Genomic DNA, 19,496 nt, shown 5'->3' on the forward strand with positions numbered 1-19,496 from the left:
GGCAAGTCTCGTGGGGAAATTTGTGTCACAAGAATGACACACACAGTGATGCTAGTTGGTAGTGTGTCGCCTTGCAGCAGGTCCCTGCAGGTGCTGGCGACTATGTGGCTCTGTAATGGCATCAACACATATGTGCACACAGTGAGTGGGGCTCACAGGTCTGCACAGAAAACCAGTCAGCCAGTGAGCAAGCCAGTCACTTACTTGTCACTACCAATTAGCCAAATGGGCACTTTGTGGAAAACATGTTCTATAGACAGTCTCTGCAAATGGTGGAGATCAACCTGCCATTGCTATTTAAAGGATGTATACTGTGCAAGTTTCATCGAACACATTAGAAGTAGTTCGATAAAGCTGGCACTATTCATTTATTTGGTTGCCAGAGAAAACGGTGAGCAAGAAACTGCTGCTAATAAAAACCTAAATGATGGTTTGGCGAGAAGAAGCAGAGAGAGAGAGAGTAGCCCAGAAATTGCCTTCTCGCCTCTGCAGTTTGCACTGATGGTGTGGAGCCTGTTCCAAATATTTGCAAATGCCTCGGCTTCCAAGTTCCGCAGGTACGTCAACACACACGTTAAATAATTCTGGTATGATTTTACTGATGTAGTCCCTGAAGTGCAATTAGTTAGACACACCTAACCAAAAAGATTCCAGTTTGTTATTCTGTTGAATTGTTGAAGTTCACAGAAAGGTGGAAAATATTCTGAATTGTTTCATCATGGTCACACTTGTTTATCTCACAAAAATGCGACCTTTCAACAAGGTTGTGTAATTATTATTATTATTATTTTTTATCCACTGCATGTGGCGGCTACAGCCACTTATAGTATGAAAGGCAACTTAAAACTCAGCTTTTCCTTAGGAGTTAAACTAAAAATTGGGTCAACTTTTCTGGGATTAAATTGGACACAGATGAATAGGTTTACCTTCATCAGCTAAAACTAGATGATGAAATGTAAAAAGTATTTTGGTGTCTGTAATTTCAATTATAATATTATCATGTCAGTATGTTTTGCGACTTGTTAGTATGATTACGGCACACCACTGCAAACCACACCCACGATGAAAGATTTTCTAGAAGGCGGTGAATACTTTAGAATTGGTATTTTTCAAGAGAAAAAATAATCGCTCCCAATCTTCTGAAGTCTTAACTGTGGTTTTGAGCTAAATAATGTTGCCTGGAAGGAATGAATTCCCATGATTAGAGTTGAGTCTGACTTGAAAGTGCCACTGCTGCTTGTTGCTAAGTAAAGCACTCCGTTTTGCCTCAGTTTCTTCAAGGGATTATTTAGCCAAGTTAAAATGTGCTTTACACAGGGTTTTCAAACAACCAAATGCATTCTTAAATTCTACTATTCAGTTACCATGAGAGCAGTTAGTTGTCAGATAGGTACTGGTGTTCAAACACGCACAGACAAATGGTGACCACACAATGTTGCAGTTGCAATGAGGGTAAAACAGGGTTCCCGACAGATTCCCAACAGACTTTTTAAATTCCACTTGAAATTAAATGTAAGACCAACTTAAAATTGTTCCCAATGTCCCATGTTGTCCAAAGTTGCTTGGGTCCAAAAATGACTTTCATTTGCTTTTAAGAATTTCGACTAAAAGCACATGACTCTTTTGTTGGTTCTGCTATTGTGATTGTGTTGTTATCATGAGACTTTCGGTAAATTCTATTCTTAGGAACCTTGTTTTTTTAGATCACAAACAATTGACAGTAAAAAAATCTTAGGTTAAAATTTTGGAAAAGATTGATTTAAGATATCTTAATGCCAATTAAGCCCCTGTTATCTTGATTTATGGATTCAGTTCCCTTTTAAGATTTTTTCTGCAGGAGCCCTGTAATAGTGAAACATTTTTATTTGATAGGTAAGTAGGTAAGATGATGGACAGAGGGACAACAAACCAAACTACTATGGGAGGGGTTGGTGGGCAGATAGTAAGATCAAAGTCTTTACTGTGAGCGCTGGTGGAAGGCTGACCTCTGGTAGTTGGCAGCATATCAGAAAGGCCCTGCCAGGCAGTCACCATCTCCGGGTTCTTCTGGTCAGCAAAGTTCTTCCAAACGCGCAAGGCTCCATCATCTAGACAACATGGGAATTTAAAGTGTTAGGAGAGCAAGGTGTTAATGGGTGCGTTTAAAGTCGTGAGTTCAAAAGGAGATTCTGATTTTTTTTTTTTTCTTGCGCTGTAATAATAATTGGATGGGAAGCTTGAATAGATTTTTTCAAAAGAAGCACAATCTGTCCATGACCTAAATATACTTCTCAGAAAAATCAGAAGGCATTGTATAAGCATCTTATAAAGCATTCAAAAAATGGTGGGTGAGAAACAAAATGCTGCAGAGCAGTGTCAACACCCAGCTAAGAAACAGAGCCAGACATAAAACATGTCCGCAGACTCTTCAAAGAAAGTTATTACTACCCATAAAAGTCGAGACTTGATTTACATTTAGCAGTTCACATCTACTATTAAACACTATATATATATTTTATGACTAATGTACTCATTGGTGTTATTCAGTGCAAGGCTGATGGAATGCAAGATACAGTTTGACAAGATGGAATTTAAGTCATTTATCTTTTAGCTTTTATCGTGCTTCCAGTAGGGGTGAAAGGGAAGGCAGCATTTATTTCTAAATCCGTTTGAATGTTCTGTAAAAAGAAAATGAACCAAGTGTTATGTAGATAAGATTATGTTGTGCATTGGGGCTAACAAAGTAAATTATTCTATTGATGACAGATGATGAATACACAAGAGCAGTGCATGACCTGTATTTCCAGAGCTGAATGTTTTAAGTCCTTGCGCCGCAAACAAACGAGTCTGACTGAAGTTCCAAAAGAGTTGGTGGGAGGGAACCATTGAACTAAGAGGTTACGTTAAGTACTTAACAGTGCAGTCCTAAGGTAGGTTTCAACCATGCCTCCATATTTAGAAGTTAATCACGATTGGATTCAGACATTTGCTGATCCAATACAATTGAGGTACCTTCATGGCCTTGCAGACAGAAAAACTCTGACACTAATTCAATTAACAACTGCAGGGTCATGACTCACTACAGGTACAGTATAGCATATAACAGTATACAGTCGAAATTAAGCGATTAATCAAAAACAAATCGATAAAAAAAAATGGCTCATATTTTAATAACTATTTGTTAACCAAAGATTGTCCAAATCTTCAGATTTCAGGCTCTCAAAAATAATTCTAGCCCTTCATGAGAGCAGACTGATTTACTATCTTTTGTGTTTAATCAAAATAAGTCATTTGCTTTTACTTTAGAAAATTATGACAATCAATGCTTGTGTGATATTGTTTAATAAATGGCTATGAGATTTTTTTAATACTCTTTAATAATAATGAAAAAAAAAAGGTATCTGATTATACGATTAGTCATAATAATTTCTAGTCAGTCACATTTTCCGAGCAATCTTTTGAGGACAAAAATGTTAATATTCTGCTGGGCAGAGACAATGAAAGGTTTGAAAGATTTGAAAAAGGAGTGGTAGAGGCCAGCTACAGTATGTCAAGAGTGAGAAACAATCTCTAAACAGAGGAGGGAGTATACGCCACCACAATCTCCCACGTACAATGGCATTGTCATTTTTTACGTCTTCCACAGAGACTCGACTCGTTACCACAAATAAAACATCAACACTTTGGGCCTTCGGGTTCCTCCACAACCACTGTTAAGACTCAATGGAATATTGAGGACGTCGATTTCATTCAAAAACGTTTGTTGGCTGGCACAGGATTCTCTTCAATGCATCTAGACCAGTGGTTCTTAACCTGGGTTCGATCGAACCCTAGGGGTTCCCTAAGGACCCTAACACCCCCCCCCCGTCAGCGGATGGCCGAACACATCGGTACTAAGAGGGGTTCGGTGAATGCACATATGAACCTGATGGGGTTCGGTACCTCCAAAAAGCTTAAGAACCACTGATCTAGACCACAGGTGTCAAACTCAAGGCCCGGGGGCCAGATACGGCCCGCCACATCAATTTATGTGGCCCGTGAAGACAAATTGTGCATCAAATTTGTGTGTCATTACTAGAATTGCAAATTGTCATCACTTTTAATAATATCTTTTTTTTAAAAAAATATTTGACCAGTTTTTACTCATCTGATTTGAAAACGAGTTATTTGTCAGTTTGTTTTGTAGCTTTTACTGTATATAATTTGAGGTGCTCATACATTTATTTGGGTTGACAGTCATAATGGCCCTCCGAAAGAAGCTATGACTACAATGCGGCCCGCGAAAAGTATGAGTTTGACACCCCTGATCTAGACGATTGCCATGTCGGATCCCGTAAGAGTGATATCATTCGTAGTTAGTGTGTGTTTTGAACAGATTTCCACACCAAAACTAGAACTGTCCTATCAAGCCTATGTGCATGAACTTATGAAGTCTACTCGATTGAGGAGCGAAACAAGAATAGAAGAGTTGCAATTAATTTGCACCCCTAACAACGAACTTCAATAATAAATGCAGTGGACAATATGGTAAAAAGAGATTTCCGAGTGACAATCAAAATTTGGAACGGTAGTGTATACCGTGATCTGGGAAAAAATGAAGTCATCTGGGTCATCTAACCCTAACCCTAACCCCAAACATTTTGATCCATAGCACATATATCCAACCATATGTACAGTAATATACAGTATTCATGTAGTGTTGCAACCTGTTGCAGTGAGCAGCAATGAGCAATCGTGCCCATTCAGATACTCCATAGCTGTGATGCGAGTGTAGCGAGGGTTGCCATTGTAGAAGTAGTCCAATCTCTCGCCCTTCTCCCAGTCCCAAAAACTAAAACAGACAGAACACAAACTCATAAGTCTGAAGGCTTCAACATTTGTTTCGTAGTCGTGCGTGTTTTGCGTTTTATTTTCGAACCAGATGCTGTCCTTGTCGGCTACTGCTATACAGGTGTTGAAGGGGTGGAACTTGACGACAGAGGGAACGCCAGGATTGCGATTAATGAATATTTGATCGTCCAGTCGAGAAACACCTGAAAGGAAGGGATGAGAAAGGATGATAATAGATGATGCAGACCCTTTAGATTTATTTTCACAGGGTCCAAAATAAATTAAATATGGGCTGCTGCATTTCCTTTGTTTAGTGGAGTATGTACTAGATGATACAGTGCCTCTGCTACAGCAAAACATTGGAAGCAAATATTAATAAAAACCTGTACAGAACATCATTAAAATACTTGTTGATTAAGCATTTTCAAGGTTATATGCATAGCCTTGTGAAAAAACTAATAAATCAGAGACAGGGTGATTTGCAATGGAAATGAGTTTTCATACTTACTGAAAATCTAAAAAGATCTCTGACAAAAAAAAACATCTTAATAAATGAAATAGGATGGATTTTAGAAAAATGATGATAAGTGAAAGTTTAATGCCAAACATTAGTTAGATGTGGGATTTTAGGTCTTCCATGTGTGGAAAAACTGGTTTGATGTAGTTCAATGATGCTCACAGAGATCTCGATTGGCCAGTAGATACCAATAAAATTGGAATACAGAATTGTCACATAATACAGAGCAGTAATCATGGTGAGATTATTCAGGCTCTCGTGGCTCCAGTAATGGTGAGAGCAGCACATATAATAACTATATATAACTACTTTGCTTTTGTTAGCATATGACAAGGGGGAAAAAAAAAAAAGTTGTTCATGCCAAATAGTACAGGACACAAGCCGAGACATTTTGCAAGGAGAAGTGCCAAGAGAGGTACAACTGACATAGCCTGAAGTTCACATTCTCACGTTGTCATAGCAACAACAAATTTGGCCAGTCTGTCCTGGAGTATACCTCTTGAGGTTCCCATAACAAGACAAAAAAGAATAACGAAAAATCTATTATGACTTCATTCTTGATGCAGTTGTGGTTGATTTGAGTAGCCTGAGGCATAAGCAGACACATCTCTTTGAAAAATCGTCTCCAATGACTTTTTTTGTAGTTGTGGAGGTTGAAGTTCTTGAGCGATGACAAAATACAAAATCCCCTGCAGGATTTTCATACGTTTTGATGAAGAACGTAATTTTGTTTTTGCATGGGGGGGTGGATCAAGCAGAATACATATAAGTTTTTTTTTTTTTTTTAGTTCATAGCGTTCTTTCAGTCTTTGCCAATCTCACTTGCTCACATTGCCTCTCCTTCCGTCTGAGGAACTCTCCCTTCTCTAACTCCTCTCATCTTATTTCTCTCTGAGGGGGACATAGACTGAATGAGGGCAACCCTACAAACAACGAGGAAAGGGGGATGGAGGCACAGGAATTATTTATTTATTTTTAGCAGGTATTCCGTAAGAAAAGGCTGAATGAGCCTCGGCCGTGACGTAAATCGAATCGTAACTGTGTAAGATAGGAGCTTACACAGTGACGTAGGTGTTGTTAGTCATTTTGCAGGTGTGTCTGTGTGTGTGTGTGTGTGTGTGTGTGTGTGAGTGTGTGTGGAGGGGGGGGGGTCATAAAAAAACATCACTTGCAGGGAAACTCACACCTCAGACACATTCGTGTACGTATGTGTGAAGGGGAGTCCTATGACTCATGGGTGAATTTGGTTGTGAGAGGACTTAAATAACTCCAGAAATCACAGTCTCTATCAATGGTAGATATGACCAAAGGGATGCAATTACATCTGAACATAACCTGAAAGTAATACGTCAAAGGAAATGGAATAAGTGTGCCCGTTTTGTTATGCATAGAGGGTAAGAGTATTTTTCCAGTGATAGATGAGGAATACACACGGGCATACTTTGTATAAGTGAGGGTCAAATTTTTCAATCCTTCTGCTCCCAACAAATTAGTCTCACTAAGGTTTCAAATATGTTAATGGATGAGACCATTTATTTATACTTTTCTTAATTATTTACACAATTGTTCCCCTCACTCCAGAATTGTCTCCCATTGTCACACTAGAGCTTTGTTATTCAGACAGGTTTTCAGGCAATTCTCTCATTTAACTTTAATTGTGCAGTTTAGCCTTAAGATAAAAGGTTAAACCATTACGTGACCACATTTGTGACTCAAAACACTCATTGCTCAAATCATCTTTCTTGACTGACATGAATGAAATGTTATTTTCCTATTCCACAGCAGACAGACAATTTTGTGTGATTGCTTTTGTTTAAGTCAAAGTCAAAGTCTGCTTTATTGTCAATATCTTCACATGCCAAGACACACAAAGAGATCGAAATTACCTTCCCCACTATCCCACGGTGACAAGACATAGTACACAATATACATACAAGTAAACAACAGGGAACAATAACATTCTATAACATTGCACTATAACTGTTAATGACATAATTAAATATAATGTAAAGAATTAAATAGGCTATGCATCAGCTCCACTTTAATTCTTTGTGCTGTTCCCGCTTGATGTTCCTGCCTTGGCCACTAAGGAGGCAGTATAATATATTCCTATCGACAAATGAAAAATAGTTCATTTGGTTTCACTAATGTAAATGACTCAGTAACATGCTGTTATGTTTATAATTTTTTCATAAAGGATAAAGCAAATATGCTTGTGAGTATTATCTTTCAAAATGTGTTGCGCCACCGTTCATGTTAAAAAATCGACTGCTTCTAAAACTACTGATGCTAACAGCTGCTTTAGGATGTCATTGGCATCAAGCTAAGCGGGCTTTCATAAGGCAAAGCTATGGACTTGTTTTAAGTACACATGTAATTCTTTTTGTTTAATGTTTAGGTTGATAGTACTGTAAACTTGAACTGGATGTAGGGGTAGGCAATGACAGAGAAAATGATAATCACAATTATTTTTGATTGATATTGGAATCATGATTATAAATCCCAATTCCAAAAAGTAATATTTATTCAAAAACCAAAACTTAAATAATCAAAACTACCATCATAGCCTCATGCACATTCGTTCTTGGCACGTTTTCTTTCTAACTTTCTTCTTGCAAGAGCACTATTCTTGAACACTGGATCCCTTTTGTACAAATCATCACTACAGTACAGTACAAAATAACCTTGCATATATTATGTGAAATTCAAGCCTCTTGCATTGTCATTGTGCTGCAGCCAAACCTTTGCTGTGTTGCATCTTTGCACTCATTCAAACCATGAATATGCATACCTCTTAGTTCTTTAGCTAATTTATTTGATCGTTTTTGTCATTTTCTTTTAATTTTACAATTCTTGTGACTTACTGGGCTAACCTGGACCTCTGTATCATATTTTGAGCTTTATTGTGTGGCAATGTGTGATGGTATGACAAAAATTGTTGAAATCCTAACTTCGAGTGTCTAACCAGAAAATAAATTAGCAAGAAATTAAAATATGAATAACGTAAAAATAAATACTTATTTTTTTTATTGCCCATGAAAAATGCATAGTAAATATTTATCAATGAAATTTGGGATTGACAAAATAATTAAAAACTAATTGAATCCCAAATGCATTTCATTGGGCGACAATTATAAGCTCCATCCATTCATGGATGGATGGAGTTTGTAACTGTCTCGTGTGTCTCAATTGGACTCTTGAAGATGAGTGATTAAACTGGATTAGCACTCATCTTGAACCCTGAAATAGTCTGATCAGTTAACTTCAACAAAACATGAAATATCGGCTTTATTTTTCTCCCATATGGTGAACGTTCTTCCACACAGAGATGAAGAAAAAACTTGCAAGAGTATTACCTTATTTTATTTCCTTATATTGAAGGATATTTCATGGCACACTTAATTGGCCACAAGACAAGAGATTTCCATCTTTGTGCACACATTATAGGCTTTAAATTACCTCGTCTATCAAATCTGCTTTTTATTATGTATGAGATCAAGTGTTTTGTAATGACAAGAAGAGAAACATTTCTTTCATAAAACCATTGGATTTGAGCTTGTAAACGAAGGAATAGATGAATTTGAGAGAAAGCGACTGACCTCTTTGTGTGATGCTTCTGCTTTGCCGTTTGACACGAGCATTTCTTAGAAATCTCCACTGCCGCTCCATCCTCACCTGACTCTGCAAGTCGTGCTCTTCTGGGATCTGACAGTATGAAGACAAGGACAAGGAGTGAGCAATAACACGTTGCGTGAAAGAACAAATTCTCGTTCATTAAAATGCAAGCACTCTTACGAGTGACATAGTAAAGTTATTTTATGTAATGAAACTCTTTTTACAACTATCTTCTATTACTTGAGTTTGTACCAGAACCTCATATAAAGTACCTCTGAGCTGGTTTGTTAAGAGCTAATTTACTGACTATCACATATGAATGATGCAACATGTTGCCATATTGGCAATTTCTAGTATAGAATGGAACAGCTGAATGGTATGACAGATACAGCATGTACTGGACGTACCCCAACTGGTTTAAACTGGCCAACAACAAAAAATGTATGCAGACAATTACTGAGGTTTTATGATTCACTGTCACTGACTTATGGATACAAATAAAAGTACTTGGATAAAGTTTAGTATCTTTTTTGCTTTGCAGTCTTTGACTGTAGTCAGTTTCTTTGCAGGAGATGCTTGTCTGGCCTTCACGATACAGCCACATTTACTTGCTGCTTTTTTGTGAGCTTTGCTGCCTTCACTTTTGTCTCCAGTTAGTGGAAAAACATCTTCTATAAGGTTGAGATCAAATGACTGACTCGACCATTGAAAAATGTTCCATTTATTTTCACAGTAAAAGCTTGAAGAAAATGCAGTTGCAGAGTGAAAGTTTCCATGTTTACTGACACAGAGGTTAAAACGACCTGAACATTTCATTAGAGTTACAGCCACAAATGCATTTTTTAAGTGCTTATGAAACTTACTTTGCAGCATTCTTTTAAAATATTAGTGACACAGTTATATCACAACACATTCTCACAGGAAAGCCAGCCGCACTACCAAAGAAAAACGAAAATTAAAAAAAACAACAACCTTTGAATATAATTTAACAGTGAATACAGAAAAGAAAATCCTACTGTACAACAGATAGCCAATGTTTTTGAGTGTCAGGGTTCCTATACATTTGACTTTTTCCACACCGTAATTACCATCCTATTTCTTCTTTTCGGTAAAAACAATTCCACTTGAGTAATTATATGTGCATCTGATTCTTTATATGTTGCCAAATAATTCATATATCAGGATTAATGCCTGCTGAGGTATAGAAATATTAGGGATTAATGGTCAACATGGCATCATACGTCTGTGTATGAATCGCCTATTTTAGTAAGTGAGTAGTTAAATATGTAACTGTCATTTGTGTTCATACATAAAACACAGAGACATCCCACAGACTATATGAACAAAAGACATGGTGAGATGATGTCCTTGCAATCCACACTCTCCAAAAGTGGACATACTGTACATGCATTTCATCCCGTGCTGCTGATGCTGAGATATGTTAACCCATGCTCAGACTTTGAAGTGTGCTCATGCACACATACAGGATTTGTAACCGAGTGACGTTTTATGACAGCACTCAAAATTTTGCAGAGGCAGCGTAATTTCCTTTGCGAGTACTTTTACTAACCCTACACGCTACATCTTTCCTATCCAATCATCCGTCTGCTTTCCTCATCTACTGCAGCCACTTCAGACTCCGCCTTCTTCTACTGCAGTGCGCATTGGATTTAGTTGACAGTCTCCATCTGCATCTTCAAGCTTCAACAATACCTGCTCACGGGGTCAGACTCAACTTTTATTTTGAAGGCCAGAGTGGCTGGCTGGTTATCTATTTTTCAGCCAAATTTGGCAAGCGTGGGCTGATCAATAAAACCAAAATGTTGTGGCTATTACGGTATGTACAAAAGGTAGTTGAAGCCACAATACAGCAGCGGAGAAACACAGAGAGAAAACATTCTGTCATGATGCCGAAAGCCTCTAGCGCTGCAAATAAAACACTGCCCTCCGCCTACCTTTCACCAATATAACTTGATAAGCTGCTATGCTTAAAATATTGTGGCGCTAAAAAATACTTAAACAGCAACAATAGTCACCTTGGTCATATACTACTGTTGTAAGATATTGTGGTTGTATTTCCACTGTGAGTGTGTAGTGTAACGCAGGGGTGGGCAAACATTTGAGTTGTGTGCCACAATGGGTTCTAAAATTTGAAATTTTGATAAGGCGTTTGGGCCACATATGCTTAAGTGCCCTCTGCAAGTCTCCTACCACAGTAAACACACGCAAATAAACCGGATATATTTACAGTGTGCACTGGGGACTGCGTTTTTCAAATGTGCTCTAGCACATTTGCGTCAATGAATATGCACATGCAGTGTTTACACACTATTTGGCACAATACTGGGAGAGAAAATGTAAATAGAGAAGAAAAAAAAAAGCACAGACTGATCTATCAAACCTGAATACTACATCAGTATTTTCTTCCATTGAAGGCACACAGTTAAAGAAATGATTTCAACAAGATTAATAACATCAAACATTCAAAACATATACCGTAATTTCTGGCGTAGAAATCGCATTTTATTCACGCCGTCTGCGACAACATATCAGCAGCACCTCAGACTTGCACTTCATAACACACATACTATCACATCTCCGCTCCTCGATTGCCAAGCGGAGTAGAACTGCGTGTCTGCTTGTCACTCCCGATTGGATCGTCCTGTTTGCCCGTCATAAAATCTAAAAAGTCTTGTGCGGATGCCCTCGCGCTGGGCAGCGGGCGCGCGACTGCTGGTCAGCACAGCAAGAGCAGAGCGGAGCCGTTGCACGTTTACATTTAAAAATGACGAGCCGGTCAGCGAGCTCGCGTTGTGCAGGCATTTCGTAACACAGCGGGTCAGGCAAACGAGAATCAGATGCCAGGCGTGCGTGTCAAAACAGACAAAACTGTGAGGACTGACGATTAGCGGTTTCGTATTGGCGACAGGCGCCCCAGTGGTCTAGCGCGGGGGGGCGCGTGATGCCATAGGCCGGCAGGGCGAGAGCGGAGACGTGACATAGCCGTGCACAAGGGAAAAATGCACCGCCGAGCAGAAACAGTCGGGACAACGGCAGTGAGCGTAACTGCACGTAGAAAAAAAGCACTGTCGTCCAGGATTTGGGACAGCGGCCGGCAATGAGCACTAAGCGCAGGGCGTGCCTCTGAGCAATGCGTGGATGCCCTCGCGCTGGACTGCCGAGGTGCGTCAGCCGGTCAGCACCGCAAGAGCAAAGCGGAGCCGTGACACATTTACACTTTAAAATGTTTAAAAATACAATAAAGTGTTTAAAAAGAAAATTATAAAAAAGTCTTGTGCGGATGAGCTTGCGCTGGGCCGCGTCATTCGGCCAGCACGCAAGAGCAGAGAGGAGCCGCGACACTTTAAAACGTTTTACAAAAGTGTTTAAAATACAATAACATATTTAGAAGTACAATAGAGTGTATAAAAATAAAATTATAAAAGTCTTGTGCGGATGCGCTCGCACTGGGCCGCGTCAGTCGGCCAGCACGCAAGAGTAGAGAGGAACCGTGACACTTTGAAATGTTTTAAAAAGTGTTTAAAATACAACAATGTATTTAAAAATACAATAGAGTGTATAAAAATAAAATGATAAAAGTCTTGCGCTCATTTGTTTAATTGATTGATAATTCTCTTATTTGATAGCCTCAGTGCATTTGTTTTCACCTTTGATTTTACTAACACTTTTCAGGCTGTTGTCACTCATGGACATGGCCTTTTACATGTACATGAGCACTGTCTCCGTCTTCTCTTTTATCATTATTGATAAACTCAAAAAATTCCTTCTCTGCGGAAATTTATTTTGGCAAGAGTGAATCGTGTATTAAGAACATTAAAACCGACAGAAGCTCAATATCAGATGACAAACATTACAGCGGCTGTCCATGGTAAAGCATTCCTTTAATCTTTAATTTCTCTCGGGAGGAAATTAAGTTATGGAAGTCAAGGAGTTCAATTATTCAGAAAAGCCATCATGTACAACCAGCAGGCACTTTCTCACACTGTGACTGGTCCCTCCGCTGCAGTCTTCAGGAGAATTTATCTGAATATCAGAATATCTTTTAAAGAGCTCATGTCAATAAGTGGCTCAATTGCCTTTGACACTATGGTAAAATATATGACAAATGTATTTTAATAACCGAATAGTGATCGTCATGCTTGGAAGTGGAAAATTGATGAAAAGATTTGCAAGAACTCAAGAGAGCAATAACCTGTTGTTTATACTGACATAAACTTAGTTGTATTACAAGATGATGAAATGTAAAGATGTGACAAGATGTGGCAAAAAGATATGGGTGAGCAAGATAGAGGGACGAAATAGATATAGGCACTACCTTTGTCACTGGCTGAGCAAAGTACTTGGCACTCCAATCACATAGACCCGTTTGTAAGGCGGCGCTGATGTAGTTTCTGTGACCACAAGGCTCGTCTCCATCCTCAGCGGCCTGAACAAACAAATTGAAAATCATATAAGCAAGTTATGCAAAGTCTCAAACGCATAACAGTCAAATCATGTACCTGCTCAGGTCCCTTGTCAAACATTTTACGAGTGCGGGGAAACTGGTGTGAATGGGGCGCCTGTCCTCCAAGTGTAGGTGTGTAAGGAGGCCGTGCGGCAGGTTGATCTCTGGTTGGGGGTTTGGGTACCTCGTTAGTCAGACTTGAGCTGCTGGTGCTGGGCATAGGAGGGGAGCCACTAGAGGGAGACATAAAGTAAAGCCAACATAGAGATTGGTTTTGAAGACTATTGAGTTGTATTCATTTCTGTCAAACTATGTTTTTGGGTTCAAATTTAGAAGTCTCATGTTGTGTTCCTTACCCTGCTTGATGAATATGGGTACCTTTGCTGGTGGGGCTGGCTGGAGCTGACTGGGTAAGAGACCCAGAATCCAGAATTCTTTGAGGGCGAGCATTCATCATTGCCTGTGGAGAGAAGAAAAGGTTTGGTTAAAGCAAAAATAGCGAGTGGATTTGACATAAAATAAAAGCAAGCCCCTTAAATAAACAAATTAGATGGATGGATGGATGGATGGATGGATGGATGGATGGATGGATGGATGGATGGATGGATGGATGGATGGATGGATGGATGGATGGATGGATGATAAATGGATATATGGATATATAAATGGATCGATGGATGGACAGACAGACAGACAGACAGAGAAAAAAGCCAAATTAGCAGCTAAAGAATGACTTGCTTCTCATAAAATAAAATAAAAAAATAACATTGGATGTTTACGTGGGGAAGGGGCATACGCCACATCGCCGTGGTTTGATTACGAATGTCTTTAAGCAATATCCAATAGTTCTGGGGTCGGATTTGTGCAGTTCAAGTGTCATTGAAAGTTTTTACTTTTCAAAGACAAGGTGATAGCTCACGTAGCCAACATTCAGTATCAAATGGGTTTTAACACACTTCAATCAATGTAGGATTGCACTGCCACAAACACGAAGCTGTATTAAATATTTAGATTACTTCATTGAGCAAAATTTGGTAACCAACACACAGAAGTAGGAACGCGATGCTGTGCAATTCCTCACTACAACAACAAAAATGATCATTGTTTAGTTGACATTTCTCTGATATTATCACTCAAAATTGAGCATTATCATCAATGCAGATGCAGAATTTTTGGTCCATTGTCTCAGACTGCAAGTAGTCATAATGTTGTGGCTTGTGTATGCTAAAACAATTCACCCAGTGATGAGCCAGGAGCATCCAGTATTTCAGGATCTTGATCAAGGATACCTCAGCAAAGTCATGGGGGATTGATGACTGAATCTGCAACCACTTGACCACCTGACACATGATGTTATGCAGCACACAAGTGCTCTGTGCGCTTAGAAATTGAATGGCTTCATCCTTGTTTGCTGACATTAATGTATAACTATCTTCATCAATCGGTGTTTGCCACAGCCGTTTAGCGTAAAAAAAAAGTTTTTATTGAATTAAAATTCTATGGAGAGACCACCAAGATTTAAACAGAATAAGGCATTTCAAAGGCACCACTGTATATTTGATCAGGCTGGACGGATCAAGATTACAGATGCTGTATGGATAAAGTGCATCCCACTTGTCAATATAATCAGTGGATGAAAGGGCAGCATTAAAGTTTGCCTAACTTTCTAGAACTCTATCTCATTAAAAAGAGCAGGTAATATAAGCTCATCCTCATGGCTATACACGAGGGAGGTGGAAACCTAATAAAGATGTTCGAAGCAAAGCATTCCTGATGAACAGCAGAGATGGAACAAAAACTGTGCTGGATGAATGTAGTTAACTCGCGCAAACACATTTTACTAGCAGGCATTGCCGTTAATTTGATTTCTATGGTAATTGAAAAATTGCTGCAGCTTTATTTTGTTTGCGTGTTTGTCTGGAGGGACAAGGAGGTAGATACTGCTCTTCTTAGCCATAAAAACATGTCAGTTGCCGAGGTTAGCGATTCCATCAAGGAGTCATTGGAAATGGTACCAAACAGCAGTAGGTCAAGTCAACAGACTGATTATGGAAACTGCTTCTGACACTGAGGTAAAACATATTTCCTACTCCCCAAGAACAAGATAAAAACCCACAGAGAAAAGTGAGTAGGTGCACATGCAAGATACTGAAGACCAGCAAACAGTGAGTGAGTGAGTGAGTGAGTGAGTGAGTGAGTGAGTGAGTGAGTGAGTGAGTGAGTGAGTGAGTGAGTGAGTGAGTGAGTGAGTGAGTGAGTGAGTGAGTGAGCTGCAAACTGCACCCCAGAAAGCTGAGAAACTGTTATCTACGGGCGAAACCCCACTGAATGTTACTTTTGGGGCCCATTTGATGAGTAAACAAAATAAATACAGCTGCATTGACTGGACCCCCATGATATTTAGTTCTTTCTGAAGTCGAGAGAGCGTGGTGTAAATGTTATCGTCTCATCACTTTGTGTAGCATGTTCATGAATTATCAATCGTTATTGATGGTCAAAATGTGGTAAACAACATGCTAATGTAATGCAAAGGCTCTAAGCTTTGTTGGCTAACGGTCGGAAATGGGATATGAGGGAATTACCTCATTAGCAGGAAATGGGGGAGTAGGTGGGTGAGGGGGGTAAGGGAATCACTTTGAACAGCTGCTTTGCTGCTTATTGTGATGGCTTTGCTTCGCCCTTTCAACCTGCATCTTCTCACTTCCTCTCTCATTAGTTGGTGAGAAAGTGATTAAATAGAGCAAACATTTGTTTGTGCACACATCATTTGATAATAAGGGCTCTGAAAGGACAGAAATACAAAAGCTAATGGCATATTAAAAAATGATTGACATATTCCTTTTCAATTCTTTAACTAACCAGGTCTTGGGCAAAGACTGGACAGGACCAGGCAATTTGGTGAGTTTCTGTTGCATTCAGCAAGAGGAATTGGAGAGTTCAAGGCCCAAAAGTCATTATCTCATGAGCATTCATTCCCTTGCCATACAAACCAAGTGTGAGAGAGAGAGAGAGAGAGAGAGAGAGAGAGAGAGAGAGAGAGAGAGAGAGAGAGAGAGAGAGAGAGAGAGAGAGAGAGAGAGAGAGAGAGAGAGAGAGAGAGAGAGAGAGAGGGAGGGAGGGAGGGAGGGAGGGAGGGAGGGAGGGAGAGAGAGAGAGAGAGAGAGAGAGAGAGAGAGAGAGAGAGAGAAAGAGTCCAACGAAATCTTTTCAACTTGGGCTCCTTTGATGTGAAACTTATCAAAAATGGATTATATCCTATATCATAATGCACATTACAATTGAGAAGGAAGAAAAAAAAAGGATTTAAAAAAGGATTTAATAAAAAAGCTAAACGATTTTACCCAATTGCAATTGGGCAGAACAACAGAGCTATTCAAAAGGATTTAATGCTTTCATCATTTGGAAGTAAGTCAATGCTAATTGACTGTTGACCTTGTTCTCTTTGCCAGAAATCAATACAGTTCAAGCCCAACTAAAAGGCCATGCTAACACTTGTGAACTTGAGTGAGTGTTGTAATTACGTTATCTTTGCAGCACAATGCAGCAATAATAATGAGAAAATGTTCAGTGTCAGTGGGACTTTCTTGTATCCCATGAATTCCTTGTTTTGGTCTTTTTTCCATACACAAATGTCCTTAAAAACTGGCTTAAAAAAAAAAAAAAAACTCCCGCGAGTGTGAAGACCGTGCCTTCAGCATTGTTTGCGAATGGGTAAAAGAGCACAGAAGAAAATTACGTGTGCCAATTTCATTTGGGCAAAGACGGATGCACACACACACGCACGCATTAAGGTGCATTCAAAATATTTTTTATATTGTGTAGTGGAGATCTCAGGATGTGTGAACAACTCAACATCTCTTTTGACCCATCCATCATGACTCAATGTAATACACACACATCTAAAATGTAAATATGTAATAGCTGCTGTCAAAGTGGACGTTTCTAAACATGATGACAGTATCATTCATATGCAAACAATACAAAAAAAGGAGAACATACACATGTATGTCTCATTCATTCCGAAATTGGAATTCACATTTATTGTGACCTGTGGAGATACTGCACATTGTTCTGACTAAAAAACTAACCAAGAGGACAATTACTTGTGTACTGAATGCAAAAAATAATTATAGCTACGAGTGACCAGTTTTTTTAAAGTGGTGAAATTTTAGGAAAACCACAAAATGAACCCTTGTGATGAAGTACTTTGGGATATAGGTGGTAGGAGAGCGTGCCGCCTAGGTTAGTGGTTAATCTCATTTTATTCTTTCATTTCAGTCCATTTGGGAGGCCTACTACTGAAAGGCTACTCATCTGAAGTTAATGGAGGGAACAATTGGTACTTGTCGTAGCAAACAATATATCTTTTCTTCTGCATGTGGATGAGCAGTGGCCAATAATGGTAAATATGGCTCCTTGGGTTTCCACAGCCTCTTTCCACTGTTGCCAAGCCTGGGGGAGTCATTGGCTCTTAATTGCCTTTACAGAAATGTTTTTTACAGACAGAAAATGCCAGTGAGCGGAATGTGCCTATGTGCTAGAAACAGATTTTGCACAGAAAAACCATGGGGGAAAAATTTGAGTAAAAGTTGCTGATACACTAACACAACTAGTGAAAATGTTTTTAAGATTAAATGAAATGTAATTTTAACACAACAAAAAGACAAAGAGGAAAAAAGCAAATGATACATATTATTTTGTAATTGAGAGAGTATTTTAATTACCGTAATTACCGGACTATAAGCCAATACTTTTTGCGCAAGCTTTGAACCCTGTGGCTTGTTGTTCAGTGCGGCGTATCTATGGATTTTTCGTGATTTTTGCGATGGCTAATACACCTATAAAAAGGCTGTGGACTGCTGTTTGTTGGGCGGAGGGATATGTGACCAGACACACGGTCACTGGGGAGAAGAGTGGTGTGTTGATCGCATGTCTGTGCGCCAGGCAAATAGTCCCGTATAATTTACACAAAGAAGAGACAGAACAAGATCAAAACGGACATTACTGAAGAAAGGAAGCGTTTCTACACAAACATACACAAACCCTCATATGATGCCGCTTTTAAGTTAAAGGCAGTCGATTTGGCTCTTAACGAAGGAACTAGAGATGCTCATGCACTGTAGAGGTTTCCTCCGGTCACTAGAGGGCACTAGGCTATTGTTGATGACATCTTGTTGCGTCGTGTCACTCTTTTCTTTCTTTCCTGGTCACGTCTACTCTGGAGCTACACGTGTAGCTCGTATCACATAGCCAACTTTACCCCTGTAAGTGGTCTCATTTTATTTATTATTAGTTGTGTGTTGCTAGTGTTCCCTGCACATTAGGTTTATTATGGTCGTCACTGAGATTTATACATATTTGTATGTTTGCAGAGCTCCTTCATCTCTGTCAATAAACATCGTTAATAAAAGGTATGCGTCCCCAAAGAAGCATCTCTTTTCTGATAATATTCTTTGTGTATATTCTCTTAAAAATGCTAATGAAACATTAAAAAAAACACTGCAGTAGACTAGCATGGAACAGTCTAACAACATTAGTGTAAAAAAATCTTCATTCAATAAGTCAGAAAACTGCAATCACTCGCCACCCAAAATATGTGCACGTCTACTTATGCCCACAGCAATCCATAAAAAATATATCAATGATCGCCTGTGTATTTTGCATTTTATGGACTAAGTGCTTTCCTCATCAAATGACAGACATAAGCTTCAGGAGTGAGCACCGTGCTATAAAATCGGTAGTATCGGTGCGAACCTTTCGGAGGTTAATGTGTGCATAGTTAAGGATGTCAACAAGTTTTGGTGACAATTGATAGCAGTTTTCCGACCTTTACTTTTTGTAGATAATGGGTCTAGCGCATCCCTGGTATAATCACAGTAGCAAGTGAGAATGGATAATTACATTGGGGTCGCCAATTTAAGAGCCACTTGAAGCTGTTTCATAAAAATCCCACGGGAGCCACAAACCCTTTGGAACACAATTATTATTATTTTTTTATTTACCTTCATTTCTGCTTCAGACACCCGCTGAATCAGGTGGCCCGTATGTCAGTGCAGTAACCACAATGGATGAATATGAATAGTGATGATT

The 19,496-nt window shown here is 39.1% G+C and overlaps 1 protein-coding gene across 5 annotated transcripts in view; it reads right to left on the minus strand.

The window, feature by feature from the left end:
• rptor (regulatory associated protein of MTOR, complex 1) overlaps positions 1-19,496 on the minus strand; it is a 101,426-nt gene that overhangs the window by 15,008 nt on the left and 66,922 nt on the right. For 3 of the 5 annotated variants that reach the window (XR_007481358.1, XM_049720102.2, XM_049720100.2), the window contains exons 23-29: positions 13,763-13,866; positions 13,462-13,639; positions 13,278-13,388; positions 8,926-9,031; positions 4,898-5,012; positions 4,686-4,810; positions 1,962-2,087 (exon numbers count right to left, since the gene is read on the minus strand). Coding sequence is in view for 4 of the 5 variants with exons in the window: in XM_049720102.2 (XP_049576059.1) it covers positions 1,962-2,087; positions 4,686-4,810; positions 4,898-5,012; positions 8,926-9,031; positions 13,278-13,388; positions 13,462-13,639; positions 13,763-13,866 (865 nt within the window). In the remaining variant the exon portion in view is untranslated. The remainder of the gene's footprint in view (positions 1-1,961; positions 2,088-4,685; positions 4,811-4,897; positions 5,013-8,925; positions 9,032-13,277; positions 13,389-13,461; positions 13,640-13,762; positions 13,867-19,496) is intronic. The other 2 variants (XM_049720104.2, XM_049720101.2) reach the window with 1 other exon arrangement.

The sequence above is a fragment of the Syngnathus scovelli genome, chromosome 5 (genome assembly GCF_024217435.2).
Source record: "Syngnathus scovelli strain Florida chromosome 5, RoL_Ssco_1.2, whole genome shotgun sequence".
NCBI lineage: Eukaryota > Metazoa > Chordata > Actinopteri > Syngnathiformes > Syngnathidae > Syngnathus > Syngnathus scovelli.